General features: G+C 42.2%; 1 protein-coding gene across 1 annotated transcript in view; it reads right to left on the reverse strand.

Moving 5' to 3' along the window:
- Positions 1-14,008, reverse strand: part of GIPC2 (GIPC PDZ domain containing family member 2) — a 70,896-nt gene extending 56,888 nt beyond the window's left edge. The window contains exon 1 of the mRNA XM_037500316.2: positions 13,731-14,008. Within this exon, the coding sequence (XP_037356213.1) occupies positions 13,731-13,985 (255 nt within the window). The 5' untranslated portion in view covers positions 13,986-14,008. The remainder of the gene's footprint in view (positions 1-13,730) is intronic.
- Between the last annotated feature and the right edge of the window lie 217 nt (positions 14,009-14,225).

Below are 14,225 nucleotides of genomic sequence, written 5' to 3' on the forward strand. Positions count from 1 at the left end.
TGAGACAATGTAGTAGGGTGGTTTCTAAAACATTATTGTATATTATAATTATTACTAAAGAGATCTGTAATTAAGCTTTCCAATTTATCAAATAAACATTCAAAAATAACTCATAAAAATTGCCGTTAGATTGCAAAAGATTCTGAATCATTTTTTTTTTTAATTTGTGCAGCAAAATGCTCATGGAATGCCATGCTCATACTAGCCCAGAAGCAGGCTTACAAGCCTCAAAATATCTACAAAGCATGTGATGTTTTAAAACTACCCAAATGAATCATGGAAAATTGGAAGATGAGCATGGTGAGCCACCCAGGTGTCCAAATGGAGTAACTGGGAAGGGTGGTCTTACCATCACCCAGAACAGAATTTCTGACAGAAAGGGATAAGCACTTTCTGGGGGGAAATGTAGGCCATTTGCAAATCTATAAACATTCTGAGAGAGACTGAAATTTATTTTCATTGTAAAGTAGGACACCTGAAAGACATTTGGAAAATGTATTAAAGGATGTTAAGAAGTGATAAAAATGTCCTACACAGGAGAGGTGACAAAGGGTTAGGAGGAGGGGTGGAAGCAAACTCACCACCTCCAACACTTAAATTTATCAAAATTCATTAAATTACACATTAAAAAATTCACTACAGGATAGGGTCAATGTGGCTAAATACACAAGTGAGGATAGTCCTGAATCTGACTGTGTGAACATTCTTCTAGGCTCAGAGTTGCTGTATTTTGAACCATCTCTCACCCAGGGATAGAGATCTGTAAGAACAGAGATGAAAAAGATGAACAGCAGCTGCCAAGAATCGAGTTCTGAACTTAAACCTGAAAGTATAAAATCAACAGGACTTGGAGATACTAGTCACAGCCCCTGTGGAAGGACTTTGACTTTGCCCAGTGTTTATTACCAGTGTCAACTTCCCACTCTCAGCAGCTTCTTCCCACCCTCCGCTTGCCAACATAATTGTCATTCCTGCCTAAAGACTCCTGGGACTGAGGCAGGCAGGGCATTTAAAGGAGAGGGGAAGACGACCCAGCAGGGTCAGCAGACTTCCCGAAGCAGCTGGCAGGCTACCAGAGACTCCATCCTCAACTCCCAGGAATGTATCTCCGAGCCAGGGCCAGGGCCAGGACGAGGAGTACCAGAGGCTCCTGGCTGGGCGCTGACACTGCGCCCTCACTACCTGTTTCTATTTATATCACCACACACTCTCCCCACCCCCAGCCTTCCCTAGTTGCCTATAATGAAAACTTTTCCTTACTGCCCAAGGGAACTGGCTTACATATTGTTGGTGCTTTATTAGCAAATGTATGATAAACGCTCTCACATCACATTTTTCTCCCCTTTCCAGTAAGCAATTTGGTTCTGATAGGATGATTCCAGCACCAGCTGACTGCTGTTGTTCCAGCCACTCTGCAAAGCACCCAGGCTTGTAACATAAATTACAGGGTCACCTATTTATAATGCATCTTCTCTTAAGCTGGTCTGATAAGCATGTTTCCAGTTCAGAATGCTAACATCAAGACAGCGTGGGGCAAAAGGGGAAACATGATTAGGATGTTAAGGAAAAGCAGTAGTAGAATTCTTCCTCTATCCTTTAGCACTGAGGTAATCTTGTTCAGAATGAAAATAGCACAAGTCTTAGCATAGAAAAGTTAAAAGTCAAAAAAAGTGTCAAATATGCCCCAAAAAGCAACTTTTTGAAAAGAAAATTAACATTGACTGAACCACTATTCCAGACACCTAACATGCTATTTCACTCAATTGTCACATCAATCCTATAAGATAGGTATTAATTGTGCATTTTGCCCATGAAAAAACAGACTCAGAGAGTAGCATCTCCATGAGTGAAGCTTGGCATGCCACTCTACCCTGAATCCCACCTCCCCATTAGACTGCCCTCAAAGCAAAGGGCCCTGTGAAACCAACTAAATAACCATGGCAACATGTGTTGCTTTGAAATATTACCAGAGCATGGAATATCACAAATTTAACACACCAAGTACATGTTCCAACTCTGTATCATTCAATCCTTTCAGAATGATCCTAAAGCTAAAAGTGTAAAACCTATAGGATGTCTTTCTATTGATTCTTCCTCTTGCTGCTTTTCTAGCCTCCCTCCTTATCTTTTACTTCAGAGTGCAGAGAAATTATTGGACCCCAGGCAACTAGCTATAATGTTGCTACAGGAGTAAAGTGACAATTGGCCTCCAATGAAACAATTTGAAATTTTGTGGGGACTTTTTTGGTCATTGCAATAGTGTATGTGACACTACTAGCATTTGGGAGAGAGAGGATGAGAAAGAAATTCTATGAACTCTCGAGCTCAGAGAAGTCCAGCTCAGTGAAGAGCTGTTGACATTCCACATTATTTTAAAATGTCCTTCTAGACATTTCCTGTTGGGAAGAAAAACTATTTAAGCCTGGACCCTAATTCTTTAACTGATAAAGCATTTTTTGTTATAAATTTTCCTGGACTGAAATGACCTCTAAAGTCAAAGAAAGACTTGTTTGTGCAGAATCTTACCAAGAGTTGTTCATCATTTCAGAAATCAAGTCACTGACAGCAATGCTCTTCATGTTACTTAAATCTTCAGCCTAAAACATGTACCTCAGTCTGCTCCAATGCAGTCTGCTCCAATGTTACATTATGGTGATTCTAAAATCTACAAATATTTATCCCTGTTTCAAAATGGAGCATAAAGAATCCACAATATTCAGTTGACTGTTGTCTTATTCTTACTCTTTTAAAATCCATACAATAAGTAGGTACAAGCACCTGATTGCTTCTTCATAGCTAAGGTAGTTTTCCCAAGCATTTATGCATGTTGAAATTCATATTTGTTACTAATATTAGAATTAAGGAATATATTAGCTTAAAATTATGTAAACTGGTAAATAATATTGTTTACATTTTTATTTCAGGATGGTAAAAAATGGTCTCACACAATATTTGATATAGAAGGAAGCATTAGGTCCAACAACACTAGAAACTAGTAAGAAAAGAGCATGAGCTTTGGCACACAAACCAAAGATCAGAGATATCCCTTTGGACTATGTGACTTGAATGATTTACTTTTGCCGCGAGCTCATTACCTCATCTATAGATTGTAGTTACTTGGGGGTTTCTGGAAAGTTACCATTTCAGAAAAGATAACACAAGTAAAGTAGTAATCGTGCAGATTCAACAGTAATTCTGTTCTCCTTAATTCTCAAAATATGCCTGCCTGCCCTCACTCACCTTTACACAAAGGAGGGAATATTAAGACAGGAAGGGGGAAGTAAACAAGTAAACAACGGAAGGTGAAAGGGAGCAACCAAACCACACACAGAATACACGGCAACCATCAACTATGAGAAGATGCACATTTGAGGTTAAGGTTCTGGGCTGGATCGTGAAATATGTGTTATGTCAATCACATAACCACTACTTCATTAATGCAACATACAGATATGTAAATTGCACAAAACTACCATGTTGTCAAACTTGTTATGTGTATCCCATTTAAACCTACTTAAAGTTAACAACAACTTAAGAAACTCACTTTTTCAGACTGAGATAGATCCTGGATATTTTTTTTAAGCTGGAACTGTTCCACTGCACGTGCTCTAATCACCTCCAGGGAGAATTTTTTATACGATAGCAAATACTTTTTCTAAAGGCTCAAGTTCTTGAGCTTCTTAGTCACTGCTTACAAAATGTCACATAGGTTTCCAAAAGGCAAATGTTCTATCACTGACAAGATCTAAGCTCACTTCTTTCCTTTTATTTATCCATAGAAGCCCAGGATTTCCCTGGGGCTAGTCATGCCCCAACTTCAACTTCATACTCCACATTTTTTTAACACTAAAATCTAGAATACTCAATAAATCCAACAGTAGAGTGATAGTTTCTAAGATGAGTGAGAAAGGCCCGTTTCTTACATTCCAACCCAGAGAAAGTGATGGTCATTCAGCCTCAGTTGACTCCCTCTTTGTCAACCTCAGCAAGGATCCAGCCCAAAGATATCTGTTAATTACTTTTACCTGAATAAGTAGTTTTCAGGAACACACCTGATTAACCCTAGGTGTGGAAGTTTATCTTAAAGAGACAGAGGAAATCAAAGGGGGCACAGGAAACCTTTTCAGAAGACATGGGGACTGACAAATTACTAAAATGGCTTATTGGCATTAAATACACTTATCAGCTCTCCTAGCATTAAGGACAAACTGGTGGCTCTCTGGGGCACCACAAGGACCCCAGTGACCGCCATTCCCAGACCGTAACATCTCTCTTGGTTTCATTCCTTCATTTCTGCTACAAGTGATTATGTAAAACAGATGTGTAGTGTGCTCCTAACTGGATTAGAAGGGGTGGGATTGGGGGAGGTGTTTAAGCTCACCTAGGTATACACAGGTATGCACACACCTCTCCCTCTCCCTCCCCTCCTTATGGAACTGAGACACAATTGGAAGCTCAGCAGAGAGGCATGGAATCTAGTCCTGAGGCGAGAGGCAAGGCTGTAAGTAATGACTTCTGAGGCTTGCAGCATAAGAGTTAATGTAAATCAATGAGGCATCCTTTAACCTAAGCAAATAACAATGTACAGCTGAAAATGCCTCAAGATTTAAAAAAACAAATTTACAGACAACCAATCACAAACAGGCAACTAAGCTCTCCCAAATAGTCAACCCCTTCCGCAATAGTCAGTTAGGTTATTTCCTGGCTTTGCCTCCATGCCATCTCTGTAAAAACCTGCCCCTAGCTCCTGTCTGTGGAATACCCCTAACCACTTCCTGTTAGACACTGCCGAATTCAAATTGATTTTTGCTCAAATAAACCCTTAATTTTTAATAAGTTTATAACTTTTAGCAGAATTAACAGGGAAAAAATAAGATTTCCAGGTAGGGAGGATCAATACCTAAAAGTCAGACAACTGAAAGTAGTTTCAAGTTCTGGACAGGCCATGGAAGATAGCTGCCACACCCCTAATTTAAGAAGACTCAGAATACCTGTCACACCTACTGTCTTCTCCGGTAAGACTCCTTATCACTGATCACCTGCCTTTGTACCATGTAACCCTGTAGGCTGGACCAGAGATTAGCCACATGGGCCCAGGACCCTGTCCCATCTGTACTACATCCTGACTCACCAACACAACAGATTCTCAGGGAGTTCAAATTTGAGACAGAGAGGACACAGAAAGAATAGAGGCAGGGATAAAAACAAAATGATGAGGCAATAAGGGTCAAAAAAAAGCAAAACCAGAAGGGTAAGGGCCAAAAGCCCAGAATAAGGGCCTCCCCTGGTGGCGCAGCAGATGAGCGCTGGGCCTGTGAAGCTGCCCACAGCCTCTGCAGAGCCGGTTCGATCCCCGGCCGCCGGGTGAGGGTCCCACATGGTGTGCAGACCTCTCCGGCTGCGCCCACTGCTCTCCCCAGCAGTGTATTTCATCATGCTGCCTGTTCTGTTCCCCGCTCTGGCTCTGGTGAATTTTCTCACCCTCCCTCACTTCTGACTGTACCCAGTGTTTGTATAAATAAATAAATCTTAAAAAAAAAAAAAAAGAGCAAGCAGAATAAGAAGTGGGAGAGAGATGGATTGAGATGGAAGGTGAAAGACAACTACTCTTGCTCTTGGTTCCCCAGAATCCAGAAATATTGCTGTCACCTGGACATCATGAAAGATGTTCCAGTTGTCCATGGAACCTGACTGAGCAGCTGCAGAAGTTGCTCTGCGCTTTTTTGCCTCCTTTTATATTCTTACAATAAAAATTATAAAAACATGGGCCTCCCTGGTGGTGCAGGGGTTAAGTCTCAGCACTATCAAGCTATCGCCAGCCACTGCAACATGAGTTTGATCCCCAGCCAGGGAGCTACCCACATGGCTCAGCAGACCTCTCCTGTTTCTCCCACTGCTCCCCTCAGCAGTGTATTTCAGTAGAGTGGCCCATTCTGCTCCCCACTCTGTCTCTGGTGAATCCTCTCACATACACCCCTACCCCTGCCCCTGCACCTCTGGCTTATATCGCAGTCTCACATGCATAAATAAATCTGAGGATCTCCATCTCTTACAACCAGCAAGAGCCTTCCACATCCATTCAGGATGGCTGGAGCAGCAGAGACAGGTGAGGGAGGGCAAAGGCACCAGTCATCAGCCTTTGAGGCTTGGGGGAGTCAGCCTCTTCCCAGAGGTCTGGATATTATTCTAGAATTGTTCACACACTGACTTCAAGGGATTTTCAACACAGAAAATAGTGTTATCTGTTTCTTATCTCCATGATAGCAATAAGGCTGTAGGGCAGCTAGTTAGATTATCCTCCCACTTCTCAACATGAGTCATGGATTTTTTTTTTTTTTTTTTTTTTTTTTTTTTTGCTTAAGTGTTTCCTATAAAAGTGAGGTTCGTGCTGATGAGGATAGTAAGCTTACATAATGACAGTAATATATTTAGAACTTCTCAGGTGGTACTGTATAATTCCAGAAAATACCATTATATTCAACTTAAACCAAATATTTATAAAGAAAACATAGCAAATGAATGGTTAGCTCTCTTTCTACTTTATAAATCACGAAGCAGCAATCAATCCACTGCCAAAAAACATTTGTATTATACTCGTCGTACAAAGAATAAAATCTGTACAGCTTCAAGAACGTTTGTAGTCTCATTTCTGTCTACATTTTCAGTTTTATCTGATGTATTCATGTTATTTACTTATCAAATATGTGGAGGAACTAAACCATCTAACATAATTTTTAAAAGTTCCAGTGCTCAGGAAGAGATGTAAATGTTTTTGTTAGGAAATGAGATTAGAACAGCAGGCACAGGACATGACAAAAGAGGTAGGCAGGAACAGGAGGCACTGCTTGGCTGGTAGGGATCACTTGTAAGTGCTATGAAATGAACGTATCCCCCACCAAGAATTCAAATGTTGAAATCATAACCCAAAGGTGATGGAATTAATAGGAGGAGCATTTGGGAAGTACTTAAATCATGAACAGGATTTGTCCCTTATCAAGGAGGCTCCAGAGACTTTACTTGCTACTAACCCTTGCTATATTTGAGAATATAGCAAGAAAGTTCCAGCTATGAGCCAGGAAGTGGGCCCTCACCAGAAGCGGGCCATGCTTGTACCATAATCTTAGATTACCAGCCTCCGAGACAGGCAGCAATAAATTAATGCTACTTGCAGCCACTCAGTTGGTGGCATTTTATTATAAGAACCCAAAAGGATTAAAGCAGCAAGTAACTTCAGCCCTGTAGGTTTTTAAGATTGGTACAACAGAAGCAAATAGATAAGAAACCATATTCAGGAGGGCCTCCCTGGTGGCACAGGCAGTTGAGCGCCACACCGTGAAGCTGTCCGCAGCCTCTGCAGCACGGGTTTGATCCCCGCCAGCCGGCGAGGGTCCCACATGGCGCAGCAGACCTCTCCTGTCTTGCCCACTGCTCCCCTCAGCAGTGTGCTTCATCATTCTGCCTGTTCTGTTCCTCGCTCTGTCCCCGGTGAATCCTCTCACCCTCCCGCGCACCTGGCCTGTATCCCGGTTCTTGTATTAAAATAAATAAATCTTTTAAAAAAAAAAAAAGAAAAAAGAAACCATATTCAGAATGCCAGATGCCACTTTAGTATCCACATCACAATAACCCAGCAGTAACAACCACCAAAGACCACCAGGAATTTTCACATCTACTGTCTTCCTCCTTGAAACACAGGGAACTGTGGGCTGCTCATTAACAGCGTGTTAGGTTAGATTTGGGGGCAGATTAAAGGAAGCATGTGCTTGTTCTGGAGAGGATGCTGTCAGAAGTGGAGGCAACTATGACTATTTTAGCAAGCCATCTATCACGTGGGAGAAATGATGAAAGCTAATGCTGTGACTGGGAGAGAAGCAGCAATCACCTCTATCAGTCAAGGCAGGGGTGCCTGGTCCATGTTCATGGTTTGGACAATGTTCATGTTTTTTTGCCTAGTCAGACATCATCACAAAAATAGTTTTATTTTTGTCTTAATCCATCACAGTCACAGAGTGGTTTATCTGAAGCTTATGTTCTATGACATCATTTATGTCCAATAAAACAGTGCTAAGGCCTACCTGTGCGTGCCAGGAATTCCAAAAGTGGGAGCCTGCTTTTCTCTTTCAACCCAATTTTATTAGACTTGGTTCATAGTCCTCAGACCTTAATGGTACAATTCATACCGAATTCCCATTCCTTTGTTTTCCCTCGGTATGGGTGCTGTTGGGGGCACTATATGTAAGTTAGTGATGAACCCCATTTTACTCTAAAAAAAGACAATTTCACTTGCCAGTTATCTGCACTGCTGGAAAATGAAAAAGTCGACAGCACACTTGATGTTATCAGGAGTGCCACATAAATACAGAATACTGACTTTCACAAGAGCAGAGTACTGGTGCCAGCCGGCTGAGAAAAGGAAGCAGTTTCTAGGCAGCTTCATACAGCAACTCCCTATACCCTATTCCTCTAGGAAGCAATTTTGCTTGCTAACTGTCCCCAGCTTTGTAATTACTGGATTTTGTAGGAGATGCAAACATTTGATAAAAGTAGCTTTGATTTAACTTCCCAGTCTAGTATTTCACTTGTCCCCTTTCAAGATCAGTGATACCCCTCACTCCTACCCCCTTCAGAGACAGTCTCTTTCCCGTCACTGCACAGAAAAATTAACATTTACCTACATATATCAGTATTGTACCTGATAATAAAATTTTATGTCAAAGGGGCCTCCCCGGTGGCGCAGCGGTTGAGCGCTGGGCTGCGAAGCTGCCTGCAGCCTCTGCAGCGCCGGTTCGATCCCCGGCCACCAGTGAGGGTCCCACATGGCACGCAGACCTCTCCTGCCATGCCCACTGCTCCCCTCAGCAGTGTACTTCGGTCCTTCTGCCTGTTCTGCTCCCTGCTCTGGCTCTGGTGAATTCTTTCACCCTCCCGCACTTCTGACTGTATGTACCCAGTGCTCGTATAAATAAATAAATCTTTAAAAAAAAAAAAAAAAAATTTTATGTCAAAGATGCAGTATGTAAAATACTGTATTTGTAAGGGTCTTTTTTTACTTGTAACAAATACTTTACATTCAAGGTATGTTTCAGTCCTTGGGCTATCATCAGTAAACAATAGATGAAATCCTTGCCTTTGTGGAACTTAGAGCTGAGTAGATGGAAGAAGAAAATAGACACAATCAAAACAAATTAAATATACATAGAATATTAGTATGCCATCAAGGAAAATTAAGGAAGGAAGGAAAAGGCATGTTGTAATTTTAATGAGATGAATCAGTGGCAGCTTCACTGAGAAGATAACATGTGAGCAGACTTAAAAAAGGAAGAGACTGCAGGAAGATTATGTTCTGGTAGAATCAACGGCCTGTGCAAAAGCCCTAAGACTCCTGTGTTCAAGGAACAGCCAGGAGACCAAGAGGCTAGAAAAGAAAGGAAAGTTAGAAAGACAACAGCACCTAGACCCCATGATAGCATCTGGATTATGCTCTGAGATGGTGAGCTATTGGAAAGTTTTGAGCAGAGAGTTGAGATACAAAATAGATCTCACTGAAGACAGCAACTTTGACTTCTGCTAAAAAGGAGAAACGAGGTAATAGCATAGGGATGAGGGCAGGTTTCAAGAGAAGGTTTGTTTTAAGTAACCTCATGTCTACATGTTAAATATTATGAGTTTGTATGGTTTCAATTTTCTTATTTTTTATTTTTTTTTAGCGATGAGAAATACCAGGTTTTATTACAAGAAAGTGTTTATGGTTTCAAATGTTTAAAAGTCACCATTCTTGCCTTTCTGCTTCCTAAGTACACTGTTTTATTTATCAAGGGGTGAGTGGTGTATTAGCTTGATCCCTTCCTTTAATGAACTATTTACTATTTTATCATATTCCAATAACCAAAGAAATAATTTTTGAATTCTATAAAGAAACTGAGTTTTCCATACTGGACATGTAAATCAGCTAACTACAAAGCTGATTTCTCTAAAAGTTTTTTCAAATTCATTTTCTCTTCTAAAATCTTTTCACATAGTAAGAGAATTAAAACATGTCATGGCACAAACTACTTTCCAAACAATTACAGTGGTCAAATATTCAAAATATCCTTCAACAAAGTTCATGACTACAGTTCAGGAGTTTAATGAACAACTCATTTATATAACCTGGATATTTTTAAAAATGGCAATAAACATTTTACAAATTTATCCCTGCATTTATTATGAGTTAACTTTTCTTCTAGACAAGATTAATTTGCTTGCTTTTTTTACTGAATTGCTCATTTAGTTGTTATCAGCTATGAGGGATTTTGCATAATTGGCCATCTGTTCAAGGTAATGATCACAGACTGAGCCCAGAATTGCTAACAAATTTTAAGTGATTCATACATGGCATCCTTCAGGCACCATGAAATAGATGAAATCCACAACAGTTACAAAACAGCATCTTTTTTGAGGCAACTAAATATTTTTGTGTTGAATCTACAACTTTAATTTAAAAGATAACTGTTTAAAAGAAGTTTTTCCATATCTGAATACCGTTACCAAGAATGACATACTGCTTAGTAATGAATTTGGAACCAGAAAACCTGAATTCAAATCCTGGCTCCAACACATACCAGCCCAGAGACTCTGAGCAAGCTGCTGAACTTCTCAAATCCTTACTTATTTCAACTGAATCCTGTGCTATGGTAAGGATGCATTATAGACTTACATGATACCACAGTCCTGGGCCCATTATGAACTCCCAGTACGTTTAGCTAAATATGCTCCATTTGATTATCAGGTCAAATGAAGTTCTTCCCTCCCCCCAACCCACTCAGTAAAGAAGGTAAAGCTCTTTATATAGTGCTATTTATATCCTCATAACCACCTCTTTAGAAAAAAAGGCATGACTTCCAAGTGAAACATCTATTCAACCTAGTAAAGTGGGAAATTCTTTGTTTTGTCCCCACTGACATCTCAAAAATTTATACCACTATCCCTATTGCTGAGGGCGTAGGATGGGAAATGGTATCTCACTGTGCATATTTTATTTTAATAAGCTATTTCTTTTCAAAATTAACTACTAAGATACTCATGATATACTATACTAGGATGACAAATGCTTTTATCTTAAATATACTTACCCTTTTTAATCCAAATGGAAAACTGGCATTAATGTTGGTTATATACATAAACACACTAATATACATATATTTGGCATTCTTTTTTTTTTAAAGATTTATTTATACAAGAACTGGGGTACAGGCCAGATGCGTGGGAAGGTGAAAGGATTCACCAGAGATAGAGCAGGGAGCAGAACAGGCAGACAGACTGAAAGCACTGCTGAGGGGAGCAGCAGGCAAGACAGGAGAGGTCTGCTGCGCCATGTGGGTATCTCCCTGGCTGGCCGGGAATCGAACCCGCGCTGCAGAGGCTGCGGACAACTTCACAGCGCTGTGCTAAACCAGGGAGGCCTATCTTTGGCATTCTTTATGAACTTTGATATAACACATCAAAACACCTTTTTATATTGGAATTTTATCTTGCAAGTCAGTGCATTAGAAACTGAAAATGTTGAACATGACTGCCAAGCTATTGCTGAGACAGCCTGGAAAACATGGGAAGCAATACAGTAGTATGATTTCATTGAATCTGGATTTAAAAAAACAAAACAAAACTTTGGGATTAAACCCAGGCTCTGCCACTTCCTGAGTATAGTTTTGAGAAAGTACTGAACTTCAAACCCTTTGTTTCCTCTCTATGAAGCAGATATATTAACACTTCTTCTCAGGGATGAAGCAGATTGAATGTAATCATGCATCTTGAGTTTAGAATGCACTATTATGAGGAAGATGCAAAGAAATGAAATCTAGAGTCCCTAGTTATAGAGAGACATTTAACATTGTTAATTTATTGTGCTAACAAAGCTCACTAGCTTAAAAGCCAAAAGATCCAAGTTTTTTTTTATTTTTTTTTTAAGATTTATTTTTATTTATTTATTTATTTATTTATACAAGCACTGGGTACAGTCAGAAGTGCGGGAGGGTGAGAGAATTCACCAGAGCCAGAGCGGGGAGCACAGCAGGCAGAAGGACCGAAGTACACTGCTGAGGGGAGCAGTGGGCAGCAGGAGAGGTCTGCGTGCCATGTGGGAACCTCGCCGGTGGCTGGGGAGCAGCCGGGGATTGAACCGGCGCTGCAGAGGCTGCGGGCAGCTTTGCAACCCAGCACTCAACCGCTGTGCAACCGGGGAGGCCCCAAGAGATCCAAGTTTTAATAGCCCAGCTTTTTTTCTTGCTTGTTCTGTGACTTTAGGCAAAGTCCAAACACTTGACATCTCAGCGCTCTCAATAAACTATTAGTATTTATTATATAAGTTGAGTATGTTAAGCACTGAGCACATATGAGTTATGATTATAGATGAACACCAGTCCTTACAACAACCTTTGAAAGGAGATATTTTTATCTCAGTTTTATAGAGATGGCTGAAATTGTATGAACTTATTTTAGGCCAAACAGCTAGAAGCTGTAGAACCTGCTTCCACATCTAGGTTTACCTGTCTCCAACCCATGTCCTTAGCTACCTAATGAACCACCTGCCACCTGACTATCCTAGAAAACATCACTTGGTCCTGTGAAAGTGCTTTTTAAATGGAAAAGTCCTATACATACGAGTATTATTATTGCTACTACTCCCTATCAATATAAATAATTCACAAATGAGTTTATGATTGCCCCTCAGCACCTGAGTATCCTAAAAGAACAGGTTATACTTCAAGCTCTATCAACTCTTCTTGGAACTCTGCGTTGACCTCACTTGCGCTTGAGCAAACCTGGTAAACATTAAAGAACAAATACATAAATGTCTCTCTGTGCTATTCAAAGGCAATTCAAGGCACTCCCGGGAGTCCAGGGCAACAAAATGTTGTGTCTTTGTTTAGCACAGATAGGAAAGATTTTCTTAAACACACACCTCCATTTGCAATTCGTTTGGGTAAGCAGAAATTAGCCACATAAACATCGGTCCAAACTAGTGCTCTCGAGATGATGCCTATATGGAACTCCAGTTCCCTAAACGCAAGCAGTCAGCCTAATTGAAGCAAAATTCAATCCCTTTTCAAGGAGGAGGTGTAAAACATAGAGTTCATTTCCCTCTCTGAAACCTTTATTAACTAGTTTCAGACGTTAAGTAAAATTCCCTGGGAATAAATTTCTCGGAAACACCACAAAAGGAGTTGTTGATATTGACACAGGATAAACTCAGGGCAAAGTCCAGGCCTCAGTTTATCACCCAATAGGCATTCCGCCATCCCCCATCACCCTCGCCCCTCCAACCCCGCTTAATTTTTTTCTTAATCTGGGAGATGCTCAGCGTGACCCCCAGCCCTGCGGAGGATAAAGTAGACTCAAGTCCAAACGAAGTGGGGTAGAGAGGATAGTAACATGCCTAGTCAGTTCTCCACCCTGGGAAGGCGCTCACGCCTGGAACAGCATATCCGCTGATTTGCATGAAGAAGAAAGGTCGCCCCCAGTTTCCTAGAAACTGGATCTCCGAGTACAGGGAAAGTGACGGTCCGAACCCGGTACTTACCTGTTCTCCTCCAAATAGCGCCCGCTCACTTCCCCTGGGGCGGACCCCTCCCCACCGCGGGCGCACCCCACTCCCCCGCGCGCACGGGGCTCCGGAGAGCGCGGATCCACCAGCCTGCAGCCAGCTTCAGGCAGCCGGGGCGCGCGGCAGGGAGGCTGGGCACCTGTGTTACCTCGGACGGCGCAATCGCAAACACGTCCGCGATCTTGTCGTAAAGCTCCCTGTTGCTGGAGAAATCCTCCACTCTCCCCGTCGCGCTGCCGTGCGCCAGCTGCGTGTGGAAAACCAGCCGCCGTGGAGGGATCGGGGGGTACCGGAGGCTGTTGGTGCCAGCGCCGCCGCCATCGCTGCCCGCCGGCTCGCCCTCCACCAGACGGGCGGTCTCCTTGGACGAGGCTTTCTTCTTTCCCCGCAGCCCCAGGGGCATCTTGCCTGGCCCGGGGCGGTGGCCCACCTGCGCGGGGGACCGCCGCTTGCTCCGCCGCGCCGAGTCGTAGCGGACTTTGCGCTCCGGGGGGCCCCGCGCAGGTAAAGACGCCGCCGGGCCAATGGCAGAGGCGCTTCCGCCTGGCCGCCGCGGTCCGGCCTCCTCCTGCGCTGGAAGCAGGCCCTGGACCCTGAGCTGCCACCCGCCTTTCCTCCTGATGAATCTGAAGAAAGGTTGGGC

This window comes from Talpa occidentalis, unplaced genomic scaffold, assembly GCF_014898055.3.
Source record: "Talpa occidentalis isolate TD23 unplaced genomic scaffold, MPIMG_talOcc4v2.1 talOcc4.9, whole genome shotgun sequence".
Taxonomy (NCBI): Eukaryota; Metazoa; Chordata; class Mammalia; order Eulipotyphla; family Talpidae; genus Talpa; species Talpa occidentalis.